Here is an 18,284-nt window from a genome sequence, read left to right as displayed (position 1 = left end):
CAGACAGGCCCTGGCTGATCACATGACCTTAACAAGTCACTCAGCCACCCTCAAACTTGTTTCCTTATCTGCTAGCTGTTGGTCTGTTTACTTCACCAAGCTGTTAAGAGATGAAACAAGATAGCGTTTGTGAAAAATGGTTTGAGGAAGTATAAAGTATTGCACAAGTATGAGGAAGACCAGCGCTGCAGTTCTCAGAGCCTGCTGAGGATGGAGCCTAAGGGATCAGAACTGGAAGGTCCCTCGCCGTCTTTGCAAAACCCACCAGCCTAGAACCTACCAGACCCCAACCCCTCAACAGGAAAAAGACGCCGCCACTTCTTGCTGGGGCTCTTTCCCTCAAGGTCTCTGCCTCCTTTTGCAACAGAACGACCCAGATGCTGCAGATGGCAGCTCCGTCTCGGGTTTCAGTGCAGGTTTATTTCAATTTTATATTTTATTCCAGGCAAGTGCTTATTACATGGATAGTATTCATGTCTCAATACCTAACGTCTTGGAGCATGAACAGCCACTAGAATACAGTTCCATAGTAAAAATACAATATGTACAAAATTAGGGTTTTTGTAGTTTTTTTTTCCCACACAGCAGATGTATCCAAACACATAAAAATCTCTACAGTCTGGGGTCGCTACAATTTATATTTCAGGAAACGGAGACACAGTGACCAAGTCCTCACTGTAAACAAGGGCCACCTCTTTGTGGGGGTCGGGGCGTGGGGGTGGGACTCTGGGATGGGGAGAAGAAGCTGTTCCTGGAGAGGGCAGGGGTTATGGTGACCCCCCAATTCCCTTCCAGGAATTCCCTGCCCTTCTTTGGCCCCCCTAGGAACCAACCTCCCCCTCTCCCCGAGGTAAAGACTCCCAGCCAGTGAGCCACTCTGAACATCAAAAAGTAAAACACGCATGAGAGGTAAGATATGTGTGTGTGTGTGTGTGTGTGTGCGCGCGCGCGCGCACGCATATGCACACACGTGCGTCCCCCAGGCTGGAAGGGCTAGGGAGGGGAGGGGCAGGCGGTCCCATGGGGTGAGGACAGATATGGTCCCCACAGCGCTCAGAGGGGAGAGGCCCAAGGAAGGGCTGGGTGGCGGCTGCCCTCTCGGGCACACGGCATCACAGCGTTCACGAACAACAACAAAAACAACAGCAACAACACCCATCGTCACCAATCTGGACATAGTCATTCGGCACTAGATTCCAAGGCCCCCCACTGCTGCAGTAGGGGGCGGGGAGGGACGGGGGCGGCGGGCGGATGAGGTATCTGTGCAGGCCCGAGGGGCAACTGGCTAACAGAACAATTTCAAGGTGAGCAGGCCTGAGAGGTGGGCGGCTTGCCAGTGCTTCTGTTCCTGGGGGCCAGCCTGCCCTCCTCTCTCTGCTCTTTCCAATGTCATCACACCAGGAAGAGAAAACCAGCTCCCCCCCAAACAGGGTGATAGTGGCAGCAGCTGCAGGTGCAGAAAGGCAGCAAGCTTGTGAGATGGGAGCTGCATTTGTGTTGGGGGGAGGCGGGGGACAGCGTCGCCTCCTAGAAACCTCTAACGTATCCGTAAGTCTCTCTACCCTGGGAGACAAGAAACAGTCTCCAGGGAGGTCTCCAGGACCAGAAACTGAAAGGGAGTTCCGAGGTGGCTCAATCTACCCAAGACTTTTGTCAGCCTCCTCTGTGAACCATGGGACCCCCACCCCCTGACCCCGCCCCAGCCTGTCATTGCAAACTTCACACCCAGGATCACTGGCTCCCCCACCTCCACACACTCTGAAAGGCCACTGGTGAGTGTCCAGGTGGGGAGCCGAGTGTGCACGTGTGTAACTGAGTGTGTCTGACACAAGGCCACTTGTAATAAATACCCACATAAAAAGAGCAGCCAAAGCAGTCTGCTGAGGCGAAGGCAGGGAGAGCAGTGGCCTTCACACACAGGCCCCCTCGCTCCTCCCCACCCCAAGCTCAGCCCTGCCCGCGGCCCAAATGAGGGCCTTTCCTCACAGGAAGGTGGTGGCACACAGCAGCGCCCCCTGGGGGAGGGCACATGCAAAACAGCCTGCCGGAGACAGCAGGCGTTCAGGGCAAAGATGAGCCCAGGGATGGGGAAGCTGGGGCGGAAGCAACAGTCCTCCGTGGCTTGGCCATGCCCGCTCCCCACAGGTCCCCAGGGCCGAGCCCCTGGACTGTACCCTCCTGATTACCTCACCCACGCGGCGCCAGGTTCCTGGAACCCAGACCAGACGCTGGTCCTGTCTCCTAGGCAGCAGGTGTCCAGGCGCACTCATCCCTCCAGGGAGTGCAGAGCACGGAGCAGAGCCCAGGCCTCCTTTCTATCTTCTGGAAGCCAAAGTCAAGTCCAGGGATGGGGACAGGGTCCAGCGCACCCTCCTCCCAGGCCAGACCTGGCTGGAGGTCAACAGGGTGGCTGGGGGAGATAGTCAAGTCCCTCCTTCCTCGCCCCTGCCCTCAATCTGCCCTCCTGAAGTCAGGAGCCCAGTGGTAGGGCGGTTGGGGGGGCTTGGAAGCTTGACAAGGGCTTGGGTTTGGTTTACTATTGGTAGAGAACTGTCTTAACTAGCTCGTTATGATCAATCACAATGACTGCGACCAGCCTGGAGAGCCCCAGGCCGGAGCACCCACCTGTCTGGAGGGACGCCACACAAGCCACCTCCTAGGACTTGTCCCCTGCACTCAGAGCACGGCCCCCTCTCCAGTCCCCCTGGATATCACGGCCAAGTTGCTTGAGTCCTGCTTCCCCACGTCCCCCTTCAGAACCCTGGAAGGAGAAGGCTGAGGCTCGGGAGGGGAGGGCCCGGGCGCCCGGCCGTCTCGCCAGACAGAGCGATAGCAGCAGCAGCAGCAGAGGAAGGCGGGCAGGGCGGGGCAGGCGGAAGAACACGACGTCCACATCGCACTGGTGTCAGGGGGCGGGTGGGGGACAGGGACGGCCCTGGAGCGGGCACCGGGCTGGACAGGCGGCACGTGGGCCAGAGCATGTCTCAGCACTCTGTCAAGTCCTAGTGCAGCGGGGTGACCCCTGCCCTGTGCCCGGCTCCCTGGGCCCCCTCCCTCCCCTGGCTCAGAGTCTCTGCACCCCCTTCCCCTAGGAGGCCTGGGGGTGGGTATGGGTGGGGCGGGCCTGGGCCTGGCTGGAATGTGTGGAGCTGGTGGGTGGGAGAGTCGGGGACGGGTCTCCCTCCCTGCCCCCGCCGGGGGCCTCTGAGCGGCCTCATCCTCAAGCCAGCTTGAGTGTGCTGACTGGGAAGGAGGGCATGGTGACCATGGTCACAGGGTTGAGCACTGTCTGGCCCACCAGCTGCGGGTGGTGCACCACCTGAGCCCCCACGGCTGGCTTTGCCATGACCGCGGCCGGGGGCCCCAGCCCGGCTGTGCCATTCACTTGCTGGTGTGAGAGGGTGTGGGCGATGTGGCTCACGGCCACCGGCTGGCTCACCGCCACGGGCTGCGGGTACAAGGGCAGCTGGGAGCCAAGGTGGGCCACGTGGTTGAGGGTGGCAGGGTGCACCGTGATGTGGCTGATGGGGGGCGTGGCTGGGGCCAGCTGCACAGCAGGGCTGGGGGCCGAGGGCGCGATGTGGGCGATGTGCTTGCCCCCCGGCCCCTGGAGAACGTGGTTCACAGTCTGGATGACTGAGGCGTGGGTGGTGGCGGTGTGGGCAATGACCGTGGACCCTCCCCCGGCCGCCACAAGATGGGCCGGGGCGGGCACCAGTGTTTGGGCTGGGGCCGCTGGTGGGGGCGGAGGGGCCGGCAGAGGTGTCTTCTGCTGTGGCGGGGGCTGCTGCCCAGGGAGGTGGGCAGGAGACAGGGCCACAGGCTGGGCGTGCGGGTGTGGGTGCGGAGGCAGAGGAGCGGGGGCCGTGCTGGGCGGTGGCTTCGGCAGCTCCGGGTGGGGGCGATGGCTCAGCTTATGTGGGCCCAGGCCAGCCTGGTCCTCCTCCATGTCCTCGTCTATGTTGTCCTCACCCTCTGTGGAGGGACACGCAGGTAGGGACGGGTCAGAAGGGCTGGGGAATGAGAGCCTGGAGAAGCAGATGCCCCCGGGGCTCTGGGGATGTCACCGGCCGAGGGTCGGGGCGATCCGGGGCGGGCGGGGCTCACCGGAAGCTGTGGAGGTGGAGGCCTGGTCGTCCTCAGGCTGGCCCGTCTGCCGGAGCACGCGGTCGATCTCCAGCACGTCCATCCACTGGCTCAGCTCGTGCTTGAGCTCCGCCAGCCGCTGCTGTGTGGCAATCTTCTCCCGCGCCAGCCGCTCCATCTCATGCTCGTATTCTTTCTCCTTCCTCTTCAGGGACTGGAGAACAGGGCAAGTAACAGCAGGATACCCTGAGCAGGAGCCACAGGGCCCATGGTACTGCCAACATCTCCTTCACTCACCCTCATCTGCGGATCGGGGCCCAGGCGGCCGGAGACCACACCAGTCTCTTGGTCCATGGCTCCACCTAAGGAGGCCCAGCATCTGGAGACGGACTGCGGGCTCTCAGGCAGGTGTAGATTCAGGGCAGTCCCTCCCCTACCCCCACATCGACTCTGTCCTGAGGGGCTTTGTTGCCTCGTACCCCATCCACCCTCCTGGGAGCATCTCCCTCCATTCTGCAGAGAAGGGCAGAAAGTGTAGACTTCTCAGGCGGTGCCCAAGGCCTGCACTGCCATTCACACCATCCTGTCGCTATAGATGCGGATACCACGAGCTACCCTCCATGGAACCCATTCCTTAAGGCTCCCCAGACGATCCTGCCCTTTGTCCCTTTATCACTCACTCGTCTCCTTAACTTCAACACCCTTGCAGGACGGCCAGCAGATTCTGAGACCCCCACCCTCCATCTCCTGAATAGCTGCTGACTTGCGCACGTCCTCCCCACGGTGCCCATCTGCGCCACCTCGCACACCGCTCTATTCCCACACTCCCCAGGCCCCAGGATGTGGCCTTCCTTCCCCACCTGCACCTGAGTGGCATCGGCCACTGAGAAACAGCTCTTGGGAGGACAGCTCCTCAACCTCCATCTGAGTTGCCCTGGAGAGGCTCCTCCCCCCTTGACGCTGAGGCCATCCACATCACTCAGAACACCGGAGGGCTCCTTGTCCACCGCCCCATCTCCCCTTCCACTCCTCTCGGGCTGACCCTCCCGCAGGTACTGGATGCCCGCCACCCAGACTGGGGCACGCTCCCCCATCACAAGGGTCTCCAGTTTCCCTTCGCCCAATGCTTGTTAGCAGCTCTGGAAGGCCAGCTCCTGTCCTGTTCCTCAACTCCCTTCTGCACTGTCTTTCCTTGTTCTCTGTGACCTCCTGTCTGAAACTTTATTCCCTCCTCACCCCTCCAGGTCTCACCCGCTGGAGATCCTCCACAGCCCAGAGCCCTCTCACGCCTTCAGGGTATACCCACCTGCTCCCAGGCTCGCCTGTCTTGGGAGTGGCATCCCGCACTGCACTGCCCCCCACCCCAAGTGTTCAGGGAGACTGCCAGCCTTAATGAGACTGACACTGGCCGTCACGACCCCCTAGATATTTCCCATTTTGTTTTTCCATCTCAACACACGCTGTCCCAGTCCAACCCCGTAAGCGGAGTACACATTGTTCTATGGTTAGCTTACACCCCGTGACACTGCGGGTGGCCAGGACACAGCCACGTGTGACCTCTTGGCCAAGCACCTGTGAGGACTGGAGGGTGTCAGTCCCCACCTCTACCACATCTCTCCCCATCATCACAGGAGAATCATAGTCTCTCATTATACTTGAGCTTCCCCTGATTGCATTTCCTTTGGGCAGTTTTGCAACAGCCTTTCCCATCTGTTCACCTGACCTCCTGGGCACAGCAGGTCGTCAGCTCCACACACGGACTAGGCCCGACTTCCCCACGCTCCCTCCTGAGCCCCACACTCTCTCCTGCAGCCCCCCGCCACGCTCCTTGCATTCCTGGCCTCATCGGTCAGAGATGCCTCAAGCCATGAGTGCCTGTGACACGTAGCCCAGACAATGGCTGTGCCGTGCACTGACCTGAAAGCCGGCAGCTTTACACTTCTTACACTTGTTGCCAGTCCCAGGCCACACTCAGCCTCCTCTATCACCCTGGCTTCGAGATTAACCTGCCTCCCCCCCAACATTTCTGCCAGAAAGCTCCCCCACTGCCCCACTCCCCCCACACACACCCGGCTTCTCCGAGAGGCCAGTGGTAGACGGGCCGTCGGAAGGGGCCACGACAATCACGAGGTGTGGGGTGAGTCAGCCCTCAGGCCTGTCCTGAACTCTGCGCTAGCAGGGCCAGCTGACTGCCGGCTCAGAGAGAATTAATCAGGAGCCAGACCCCCCACTTCTCACCTAGTCCAGTTCTCCACAGGTCTAGACGTCCCTGGAAAGTTTTCCCAAGGTCTAACTTTTGTCCCTATTGTTTCATTTTAAGGCCATTTCCTTTCTAAGAAGACTGGATGTGTTGTTTGGTACCTGCCTACCCTACTTCCTGTTTCTGTCCCCTTCTCTGAGAACTTTCTTCAAATCCTTTACCTCCAAGGCACTGTGGCTCTGGCTGGGGGCTACAGCCTTCCCAAAGGACGCAATCTCCCTCAGCACACAACCAAAGTCCTCAGTCTCCACGCCCTCTGTGGTTTCTCTGGTACCCCCTTCCAACTCCCATCTCAGCATAGCAACCCTCCTGACCACGTTCAACTTCCAAAACGCATCTTGCTCCCTCCTACTGTAAAAACTGGCTTGTGCTGGGTTCTCTGCTCCGCACTTGTCTTGGTCACCCTGGCCTTCAGGCCCCAGCTCAAAGGCCCTTTCCTCAGCAGCAACTTCCCCAATTCCCCAGAACACATGCTGTGACCCCTGTCCAGACTATGCCCTTGGAGCAGATTGCTCTGCTTGGTTATTCTGTAATGTGCAGCAAGACCAAACCTAAAGACAGAGATCTGCACTTTTTCCCTTGCTCCCCACTTTTTATCCGCCCAGTCAGACACAGGGCTGTCCAAAAAAACCTGAGTGAACGAATAAATGAAGTTGAAGTTTTATGGAGAACTTTGTTAAGTTTCCCAGCATTTCTGCTTCTGTTGCCAGCCCCAGGACAAGTATCTTTTACCGAAAGCTAGGGTCCACCTTGCTTCCCACTCAGGCCAGGCCCGTATCCCAAATCTGCTGGTTCTACTGAGTCTCTTATTTCTGGATGTACTTTCAAATCCACCATCTCGCAATCAAAGCTTTCCGCCCTAAGTACATCTATACAGAGAGGAACGCGCCCTTCCATCCTTCTTCCTTCTCAACAATTGCTATTAAGTTACTATTTACAAATGGCCAATCCTCCTCACGTCCTTACCACAAAGATACTATTACTTTTTCCCACTTTAGCATCATCGCAGTACAAGATGAAACGGATATTCACAGAAAATGTCGCAGAATTTAGGCAGGAGTTTGCTCCCAGGCTGCATGACTTCCTGTAGCTGAAGGAGTAGCAACTTAAGTCTCCAGCCTGAGTTCTGCAGAAACATCCCAGAAACCCCCCCCCTCCCCCCCCCCCGAGATCCTCTGAAACTCGACGCTGGGCCCCCTCCCCCCTTCCCCTGCCCCCGCCACCAACGAGGCCCCGCCCCTCCCGGGGCACGCGCGCACCCACGCGGACCCGGCTTTGCTGCGTCACTCCCCACTGGCCGCACCCTCCCTCCGCGCGCACAGGAGTCCCGCCCCCTACCCAGCCCCGCCAATCCGCGGACCCGGACCCGCCCCTCCCGTGCCGGGAAGCAGCCTGGAGTCGCGCCAGCCCCTCCCCCTCGTCCGGAGGGCGGGCGGAAGGGCGTGCGTTCGCGGGAGGCCGGGAGGGAGCTGCCGGCTGGGAGTAGTCCCGAGGCGGCGCCTCCGCCCGCCTCCTTCGACAAGTCAGGCTCCGGTTACCTCAGGGCTGTGACCCCGCAGTCGAGGCCTGGCCCACCGGAGCCGTGACGCCGCCCATCTCCTAAGCTTCCCTAGAGCGCCGACTGGGAGACCCCGAAACTGCCCCCGCAGTCCGGGAGGCCTAAGTCCCTCCCACTCCTCAACGGCTACCTCCCGGCTCCGCGGCAGCCGAGCGTGTCCGCCTGCCCCACCCCCACAGCCTCCTTCCCGGCACGCGGAACCCTCGGCCGGTTTCCAGGGAAACCGAAACTCGGGCCGTCATGGCAACGGTCTTATCTGGCGGGCACCCCCCTTTCCCGTACGGCCGAGAGGAGCCAATGCCAAAGGCAGGGGACACACGGCAAGGAGGGCCCCTTGAAAAAGGGCTTCTTTTAAATCCTGGGGGAGGCAGAACGTCAGGTTTTAGGTTCAGTAACCACCGCCCCCCCCAGGACTACTGTCATCCAGAGTGCCGCATTTCCCCTTCCCCAAGGTTTAATCCCCAAAGTCGGAAGGTGGCATCTATGTGCGTTCAATGCAAGGATCTTGATCCTTTGGGACCAAAAGTCCGGGACGCGCGACGGGGTGGGGTGTGTTTCATGGGTTCCACTATGGGAAACGAGCCACGCCCAGCACCCCTCACCCCCTACGGTAGAGTCTCGGGCCGAATCCGGTTCCCGCCCAGCACTGCGGGTGCGATGGAGGCACCGGTCGCCCTACGTCCTTCCCATTCGCTGGGCAGTAGCGCGCGGCAGGCGGTAAGGCGGGGCGGGTTCCGGGCTGACACCGAGTCGGGGGGGCCGTGCTGATGGCGGGGCTCCGTAAGGCCGCCCGGCGGGGGAGGGGAGCTGAGCGCCACCGCCGCGTCCCCCGCGCACGCGCGCTGGTCACGCCGCCTCCACCCGGGTGGGGAGCCCCGCTGACGTCAGCCGGGCCATGTGCTCGGCGCCCGCGTGGAGGCGGGCGGGGCCGCGGGAGGGGGAGGCGGGGCGTGCAGGCAGCCTGTGCGGCGGTCTCCCGCCCTGCTCTGGGCCTTGCTTCTCTCCCCCAACCCCGCATACCTGAATGTACCGCAGCGCCGTCCGCAACACGCTCAGATTCGATGTCTTCTTGTCGTCCACGTTGGGGATGTTGCGCTTCAGGGTCTCAAAGCATTCCTTGAGATGGGCCCTCCTGGGGAAAGGGAGCAGGGCCGGTCAGCCAGCGCCAGGGGCTGGAGGGAAGGTCCAAAGAGAGCTTGGGGACCAAGGATGGGACCTTCCGGGTAGCTGGCGGGGCGGGCTCAGAGTCACAAGCTCACACACACACACACACACACCTGTTCTTCTCCAGCTTGTTGTGGACTTCTCTGGTTCCGATTCTGAAATCCAGACAGACAGGGAGCTCAGGGAGGAGGGCCCAATTAGGTGGCCTTCCCACCCCCTGCCCCCACCCCTCCCCAAATGCCACAGGCTTTTTGTCCCTGACATCCTCTCTCTAGAGAAGCAGCCATGAAAACTGTTGGCCCTGTGTCCTGGTACATACACCCTCTGGAGGGCACGGGTAGGCTCATAATTCACAACCCCTTCATATTCCACCTCACCCGTGCACCTGTGAAGGGCTCCTGGGATTGGGAGAAATAGCCAGTGGACCCTGGCCCTCACCCAGGAGGTCCAAAGGCCTGGTGATGCCATTAGCCCCAACTTTGGAGGGGTCAGAGAAGCCTGAGAACAACTGAGGGCAATGACCATTCCCCACTCCCCAGGGTGGGGATGGTCCCAGCACAGTGAGAAGATATCCAGATACAGGAGGGTGCGGCTCTGATAGGGTAGCTGGGAGGGCACTTTCTCTTGCACACACAGCCCCAGCTGTGGGCAGTTCTCTCCATCCCACCAGCCCCCACTCTGCCACACCTCACTCACCCCCCAGGCCTCTTCTTCTGTTCGCTGGATTTGACTTCTTCAGCGGGTGCCAGCTTCAGGGTCCCAAGCGTGGATGGAGGTGGCTGTGGGGGAGCCAGCTGGGGCTGGACTCCGGGGTGTGGCGCAATGGTCAGGATGGGGGTGGGCAGGGGCTGCAAGGGCTTGGGGCTGCCAGTGGGCGGAACAGTGGCCTTGGAGTCGGGCAGGAGAGGAGCAGGAGTGGGCACCTGCGGCCTGGTGGGAAGGGGGGCAGGCTCCTTAATGCTGAGTCCAGGGGTGCTGACCAGGGCTGGCTGGCGAGGCGCCAGGGGCAGAGGCTGGGCCGTGGGGGGTAGTGGTGGGGGCGGGGGCAGAGGCTGAGGGGAGTTGGTCACTACTGGAATAGGAATGACAGTCAGTGGGGTGGGGGTGGCCAGTGGTGGTGGGGGGGCCGGCGGAGGGGCCGGTGGTGACAGAGGCAAGGGTGGTGCCTCAGTGCGGGGCTCCTCCACCGGCATGGTATGGGCCAGCCGCGCCAGGCTGCTGGCCTTCTTCTGCTCCTGTTCCCGCTCCCGCTCCAGGCGAAGCCTCTCCTGTTCCTCTGCACAGAGAGAACACAGCGGTCTCTCAGCGGGGCCTGCTGTCCTGGGTGCCCCAGCTCCCCTTGTCCTCCAGCTGTAACCCATCCTGACGCCACGCCAGGCAGCACCCATGACACCGCAAATACATACACTCACCCACACCCAGTCAGGCACCAGGCACAGCAGTGAACAAATAAAACAGACTCCCAGTCCTTGCTGTTGAGGAGCTCATAGACCAGGGGAAGAGGGGCATAGGACAAATCACAGGATTAACAACCCAGGTTGTGGGAAGAGGGGCTATGGAAAGACAGAGCAGAAGCTGTCAGTGAGGGTGCCAGAGGGGGCCTGGCACACTGCAGGTTGAAGTGTCAAGTAGGTGATGGGCAGGGGCAACAAGGCTGAGGGAAAGGAGTGGTAGATGAGGTGGAGAGAGGCTGGTCCACAAATGATCTCACAGGCCACCACAAGAGAAGAGAAAGTGCAAGTCGCTCAGTCGTGTCCGACTCTTTGCAACCCCATGGACTATAAAGTCCATGGAATTCTCCAGGCCAGAATACTGGAGTAGGTAGCCTTTGCCTTCTCCAGGGGATCTTCCCAACCCAGGGATTGAACCCAGGTCTCCCACATTGTGGGCAGATTCTTTACCAGCTGAGACACAAGGGAAGCCCAAGAATACTGGAGTGGGTAGCCTATCCCTTCTCCAGCGGATCTTTCTGACCCAGGAATCAAACTGGGGTCTCCTATATTGCAGGTGGATTCTTTACCAACTGAGTTATCAAGGAAGCCCCACAGGAGAAGAGAAGAGGCACTCAAATCCTAGATTCTGGGGAGCTACCTTCTAGAGGGCAGGCATTACCTTCATTTCACAGATGAGACGGATTAGCTCTAAGAGGCAAAATGATCTGTTGAGGGTCATACTGCAAATAAACACACACACACCCCCTACACCCGGTTGTCTCACAAGAGCCCCACACTGCAAGCAAGGTGGGGACATCACCTTCAGCCCACACACATGAGACAAGGCCCGGGACTCAGGACTGCCAGGCTAGGTCCCAAAGCCTGTTTCCTCAATCAAGGTCTATACCCCAAATGCACCTGGTCCTTCTCTGCCCTTGGTTGTGCTGGAACTTATTCCACCACCACCAGCAGCAGACTAGAAAGGGAAGAGGCAAGCAGAAAGGAAAGCAGGGGTTGAACAAGACAATGAGTTCCAACAACCTTGCACACCTCAATTCAGCATCTCTGCTGAAAGTCCCACCAGAAGGGGAGGCTTGCTCAGCGGTGGGCTGAGAACAGGGCCAAGGGAGAGACCCCTCCTGATCGAGACGCCCCTCTCCATCCCCCCCTGCCCCATCCCCTCCCAGGCCCCACCATTCCAGTTCCCTGACTATAGGCTGGGGCCAGGGCCCTGGGGAGCCACTGAAGCAGCCCCACCACCCCGCGGGCCAGGGAGCAGGCCAGCCCTCCCCGCCTGCCCGATTCACCACACTGCTGAGTAACAGAGCTGACAGCACAAGGCGGACACGCCCCAAAGACACCACCACCCACAAGGGGTGGGGCTGGGAGGCAAGGTTGGCCAAGTGCCCCTGTAGGGGAGGACAGCATCACCCTCTCCACAGGTCTTTGGGCCAGGGACCCCAGAAAACACGCGGCCTCAGGGCCCTTTGGCCAGTCAACCACTGGTGTGTGAGCCAGGCCTGCTCAGAGCCCCTCCCTCCTGCCGAGAAGAAGAGGCGCAGGAGGAAGTAGGGGGAAGTGTTCTGAGAGGGGAAGCGCTCAGTGGTTTCCCAGCAGCCAGCATTCAAGGGCTGGAGTCAGCAAGCGCAGCCTCTTCCGTGTCTCCCCCGGCCCCTCAGGAAGGGAAGCTGCCCGGCCTGCTCCGGCCTGCTCCTTTACGCCACCAGCGCTGGCTTCCTTTGCGGCCCTGGAGAAAACCCCCCCTCTGCGCTCCCCTTTCCACACTGGGAAAGAAACCTGCTGAGTTCAGTCAAGGAGACCTTCTCAGGCCCAGCCCAGGACACCCCTAGTCCACTCCGCACCTCCCCAGACCCCAAGCCCAAGACAAGGTCCGGGAGCTCAGGGCCCAACACAGCCCTACCTCCATTCCTTTGAGGCAGGACTTGGGCTTTCACTGGCCTCGGGGCAAGTGGGCCCCTCTCCCACAGGGGGACAGACAGGGCCTCAGGCCCCAAGGTCAGGCGCTCTAGGAACCCAGAATGGAGGCAAACCTCAGATTCCCCGTATTTCCTTTCCTGTATTCCCCATGTTTTAAGGCAACTCCAAAGCTCCACCAGAAGATGGCAATCTCCTTCTCATATACCCTCTCTTCCGGAGCCAGGCAGGTGCCAGGCTCACAGGTGCCAGGAAGGGCCCAGGTGAATGGCCAAGCTCTATCACACCTGAATCAGCATGAAAAAGCTTAACTGGCGCTGAAGAGGGGGGGCAGTCCAGGCCAGATCCAGCCCACTAAAGCCTCCTGCCTCCTCCTGGCCTGTTCTGACCCATCCCTTGCCCAGTATCGACCCTTCTCCTGTGCACTGGGAAGAGGGAAACAAAATGGGGAGAGCAAACGAGTTTTAGCAATGTGGGTTTAAGCTCTTTAATGCTCTGCTGCACCCTTAGGTGCACCCCTCTTCTCGTCCCCATACATGCACACACCTACTGGCACCTTCCCTGGGCTCTGCCCAGAAGCTGCCCCCAGAGAACTGAGCACCACCCTTCTAGGTGACCCGGAGGCCAAGGCTACAGCCCCCAATGGAGAGTACAGGCTTTGAGCTTCCCCAGAGCCACTGTGGCCCAGGACCTCAGCCAGCACACAGCTGGGGCCAGAGGAGACCATATCAGGGGCCTCCCAATGTTCAGGGGAGTTCTCCCCTTCTACATGTAATAACGAGGTTGGTGCAGAAGGCAGGCACAGGGTGGGACCAGCTCAGAAGAGGGTCTCATTTGAGTCAACTTCTATAATTGATAGAAATGACCAGGCCTCCATGCTGGCCACCAGGATGGCCTCGCCCTTTCCTCTCTCCCCTCATGTACCAACATGAAGGAGCACACACATCCTTGGACTCATCATGTGAACAAAATAGCTGGTCTAGGTCAGAAAACAGTCACCTGAGGCTTGAAGTTGAATGGGGGCCCAGACAAGAGGATCCCTGTTCAGGGCTGCCCATCCGGTACACATCCCCCGGAAAGCAGTTCTGGTCAGCAAGCTCCCCAGCAGCACCCCCACTTCTCTTCCATTTCTCGCCACCCCAACTTAGAGAACAAAACTCCTATAGGAGCAAAACATGAATTCTAGAGATTAGGCTGCTGCAGCCAAGTCAAGCTATCTGTACATGAGTTTGGGGAGTAAATCTGGCTTTCCAGCATCCATCCATCCATCCCTTAAGACCACCTGCTCTACCAACAAGAAGCCTTAACTGCCTGCCTCTAGTTCTCACCACCTGAGGGAGGGGCAGGGTGCTACAACTTCTCAGCAGAGAGCCCTTCCCAGGTTCCTTCCAAGTGCTGCAGACGTCATCCTTGTGATTCTTACTCTCAGCTCGGGACTGACTTATTTCGGAAAGGGTGGTAGACATCGACAGTGAGCGTTTTCTCCCCTCCCTCACACGGCCACCCAGCCTGCGGGGTAAGCGAGGGTGAAGGGAGTGTTCCTTTGGTCAGTCCTGCTGCCTCCAGCACAGTGGGCGGTACACAGTGTGGACACAATAGGGACTCCTGAATTGCACTGTGGATGGCGGTAGCAGGTGACTCAGTCTCTCCAAATCTTGTGCACGCTTCTCCCTGAGCCGCTGGTCCCGCACGCAGGACAGTCTCGGTCGCCACCTGCACTGTCCACCGCCTGACCCTGATCTGGACATCGAAGAAAGGGGGAGGGGCGCGTGAGCCGACGTCCTGACCCCTCAGTTCCGAAAACCCAAGCATTCTCAGTCTCGCGTATCTCAAGTGACTCTTGACCTTGAGAGGCCGGACGAACCGACTCTGCCGGCGGAACCGCGGCTCCCCCGCCCCTGCCCGCTGCTACTCCCCCCGCCCGCCGCGGCGGCGGTACACGCTGCAGGCGCGCGCGCGCGCACCACACTACTACCTCCTGCATGACTCATCATTGAAGCAACAATAGGCAGAGAGGAGAGGAGGCGAAGCACTCTCTCCACCACAACCCACCCGACCGGGGGCTGGGGGCAGTGCTGGGGAGGGGGCAGCAGTCCCCGGATACTGCACACACGCCGCCGATCCAGGGCTGCGACCCTCGCAGCAGTCCGGAAAACGGAGGTCTTCCCCTGGCCCCTATTTCTGCAGCACCCTGAAGCTGGGGCCACCAACAAGGGCGCGTGGGGATAAGGGCATCTGAAATCCCCTTATCGAGAGAGCACCAAAGTTTGCCCCTTCTTGCCCGGCTCATTTCACTTCGCGGTCAGGGGTGCTGCCAGGGGGTCCTGGTGAGAACGTTTTGGCGGGGGGGGGTGCGGTTAGTGGGAGCATGTGAGCTCTATATATCCTGTCGCTCGGCGATTCTGAGGGTTTCCCTCGCCCCAGGAGCGAAAACGGGAGGTCGGGGCGAGAACCGACAGGTGAGCTCGGCTCCTCCCACGTAGGGCAAAGGCTCTACCAGGCAGATGCCCAGCGGCCAGAGCCAGGGCCCAACCCGGCGCAAGGCCCCTCGTCAGCCCCGCCCCGGCCCCGCCCCCGGCCGAGCGCTAGGCTGCGGGGAGGGGCTGGGCCGCGCTGTCCCCAGCGGGAGTGTCCCCCGTGCACGTGGTCGGGGGCGGGGCCGGTCCACGTCACCACCCGGTGTAACCAACGGGCTTGGAACGCAGGCACACGCAACATTCCAGCCGAGAGCGGGTTTGGAACGCGTAGACACGCCACATTCCACACCGGCTAAAGTGGGGCGCAGCAAGGGGGGCCCGGGGTCTGCCCCCGGCGACCTGCGGGCCGTCTCGTAGATGTCCAATCAGCCCGGCTCTCACCCAAACCCCTGTCGCGCGACCCAGCCCAGCTTTGGGAGGCGGGGTCAGGCGGGGCTGGCCAGGATCATAAGACACGCGATGTCATTTCATTCTGCAAAGGCCGCCTCCGCCCCAAGCGGCGCGTAGATCTGCCGGGAGCGCCCCCCGCACCCTCCCCACAGGGCCAGGGAAGCCAGGGAGCTGCTCCGCGTAGAGTAATTCCACCCCCACTCCGTTACACACACGCCCACTCGTGTGCACTAGACACTCGCCCGTGTACACGTCCGTCCATCCGCTCTCATCCAGGTTCGCATCACACATACCCCCGTGCATACACGCATACACGCGCTGGTCTACCACCCCCACGCAACACCATTCCTCACCCCACCCCCCCCGGCTCGCACATCTTCATCCCAACCGAGGGCACAGCTGGCCCACAGGAAAAGAGACCCCCATGAAAGGTGCACAAGAGGTGGTAGGCAGTTGGGGTGGCGCCTACCGGAGCCGGGTTCCTCGCTGCATGTTAATGAATTCATTAATTAATTTCACTGCCCACAATACCTCCTCCCCGGGCGGCGGCTCTTGCGCGGATCTTTGCACTGCCCGGCTTCGCGGGCCGCCCGGGAGCGGGTACCGCGCGCGGTTTCGCGTAGGCTCGGGGACCCGGGTCGCTCGCCTCCCCTTCCCTGGTGCCCCAGGGGCCCAGCCCGGCCGCTCACCACGTGCTCTCTGTTGTTGCTGCGCTTGCCATTCCAGGAAGCGGGCCGCCTCCAGTAGCGTCTCTATGCTCATCGCTCCGAGAGCTGCCGGGGGCGCGCCGGGGCCGAGACTGCGGCCCGCGAGCCGGGCACAGGTCAGGCTGGCGGGCAGGCAGGAGGGAGGGATCACCTCCGGGGGGCGACAGGACTGGGCGGCGCAGCGCACTCCGCAGAGAAGAACGGGGGAGCACAGGAAGAAAAATCAATGTCTCCCCAGATATTTGCAAAATGTAATTTGCAAATTTAAAAAAATCTGATGCAAAAAAAAAAGGCGGCACTGCCTCCCTCCTTCCCCTCCCTCTCTTCCTCCCTTCTGATGCCTCCCGCCCCGCGGCCCCCAGGAGTCCCGCCGACAAGAAAAGGCTTTGCAACAAGATGGCGAGGAGGCACAGACACACACAACAAGGGAAGGAGCCGCGCTGCCCCCGGCCGCCGCCCCCGCTACTACACCGGGGCCGCAGCCAAAGCCCGGACCGGAGCCCCCGCCCGTAGGGCCCCGGCGTCTCAGGAAGGGAGGGGCGGGGCCCCGGGCTGTCTGGCCCCGCCCACTCGAGACCGCGCGCGCACACGTGGCCTGGGTGGGGGTGGGAGAAACTCCAGACGGGTTCGCGCCCTGCATTTCCGCTCTCCCGCCTCGCCCCGCCCCGATTGCAAGCCACAAGTTGAGCAACGGCTGCGTGTTTGGGTCATTCACAACGAAATTTGTCCTGCTGGAGGTAAAGGAGGGTGAAAAATTCAGGACTTAAGTTTAACTCAAATAAGAATATTCCAGGTCAGGGAAACCTAGGTTGGTAAAGACTGGCCTGACCCTTGGGTCTCCGCTTTCTACCTACACGTGACCTAATTCCTGCAACCACCCGGCTGTCGCAATTCCCCCGGGATCCGCCCCTGGGCGGAGCTGACGGCTGGAGGCTGCCAGAGAACCCGCGAAGGGAGCGGAGTGGAAGTCCGATTCCGCGTTTTGTCTCCGTTCCTCCCCCCGCAGTGCGTTCGCATCCTATTAGGCGACGTCACCGGGCCGCGGGCCAATGGGCGGGCAGGACAACACGGCATGGAGCAGCTCCACATGGACACCCCGCGCCGCCAGCCCTGTGTTTAAAGGGCCAGTGTCTAGCAGGGTCACATTCGCGGGTGCGGATGGGGCCACTGTGTATAGCGTAGGACGCTGAGAGGGAAATTCTACAGTTGTGCCCTACCTGCTGTTTACTTTTCGCCACCCTCCTGTTAAAACTGAGTCTCTTTCCTTCCTTCCCCTAGATTCTCGTCTTTGTCCACGCGCGTCTGATGCGGGTGGAGAGTCCGACTGTGTCTCCCCAGAGGCCGCCCTTTGCTCTGGGGCCGGGCTCAGGGCGGTTACGACTTAGGCGTCCACAGCCCAGTCCAAGGGGGTGTGGCGCAAATCGGGAACAACAACGTGGAGGGCGGAAGCCCGGCCCTCGCAATGGCTGGACTACTGAGGCCGCGGGGCGGGGCCACTCCGCCAAGCCACAACCGCGCTCGCCGCTAGGGCGGGACCCGGACTGGCACGCCCAGCGGTGGCTTCTCGTGTTAGAGTTTGGGGCCGCCTGGGGTTACAGTTAACAAGTTAGACCTTTGAGGTCAGTACAGGTGGCTGAGGGGTAAAGAACCCACCTGCCAATGCAGGAGACCCGAGTTGAATCCCTGGGTGGGGAAAGATTCCCTGGAGAAAGGATTGGCAACCCTCTTCAGTATTTGGGAAATCCCATTGACCGAAGAGCCTGGTGGGCCACATTCCGTTAGATCGCAGAAAGAGTCGGAAACGACTTAGTCACTAAACAACAAAACACCCAAATTCTCTCATTTTGCAGTTAAGGAAACTGAGGTCCAGAGATGAGAAAGGACTTGTGTAAGGCCACTCAGTAGTCCAGTTGCTCCTTGCCGGGTAGAAGGAGCATTTATCCCAGACCGCACAGACGACTCTTCTACAGACAGTTCTGGGTCAGGGTCCCCACTTAGAAAACAGTGGTGGAGGAGTATCACACTGCTCACATGGGAAAGAGGAGTCTGACCGCTTAACATTGCTAGACACATATAAAGCTGGTACAGATGACGCTTGCTGGCTTCGTGCCTTTCCTTTGAGGACATAATGCATCCCAGGGAAAGAAAGTCTGCACAGACTCTGGAAATTGAGAACCTAGTAAACAGGAGGAAAGGGGTGTTTGCCAGCACCAGTTTACAGAGGGCTCTTATCTTTCCAGTTATGGCCCCAGCACCTGTAGCTGAGCAGAGAGA

General features: G+C 60.4%; 1 protein-coding gene across 2 annotated transcripts; it reads right to left on the bottom strand.

The window, feature by feature from the left end:
* Positions 1–400: 400 nt before the first annotated feature.
* MNT (MAX network transcriptional repressor) lies at positions 401–16,511 on the bottom strand. 2 transcript variants are annotated; one of them, XM_043478093.1, is made up of 6 exons: positions 15,993–16,510; positions 9,765–10,344; positions 9,182–9,223; positions 8,925–9,036; positions 4,108–4,300; positions 401–3,975 (listed from the first exon to the last, which is right to left on the bottom strand). In XM_043478093.1, the coding sequence occupies exons 1-6, from the start codon at positions 16,063–16,065 to the stop codon at positions 3,221–3,223; spliced, it is 1,755 nt and encodes a 584-aa protein (XP_043334028.1). In that variant the 5' UTR covers positions 16,066–16,510; the 3' UTR covers positions 401–3,220. The 2 variants fall into 2 exon arrangements, with proteins under 2 accessions (XP_043334028.1, XP_043334037.1); XM_043478102.1 differs by lacking the exon at positions 9,182–9,223 and having other exon boundaries at positions 15,993–16,511.
* Positions 16,512–18,284: the final 1,773 nt, after the last annotated feature.

Source organism: Cervus canadensis, chromosome 1 (genome assembly GCF_019320065.1).
Source record: "Cervus canadensis isolate Bull #8, Minnesota chromosome 1, ASM1932006v1, whole genome shotgun sequence".
In the NCBI taxonomy this organism is placed as follows: domain Eukaryota; kingdom Metazoa; phylum Chordata; class Mammalia; order Artiodactyla; family Cervidae; genus Cervus; species Cervus canadensis.
The sequence above is the reverse complement of the archived record's forward strand: the minus strand, read 5'-3'. Positions and strand labels throughout refer to the sequence as shown.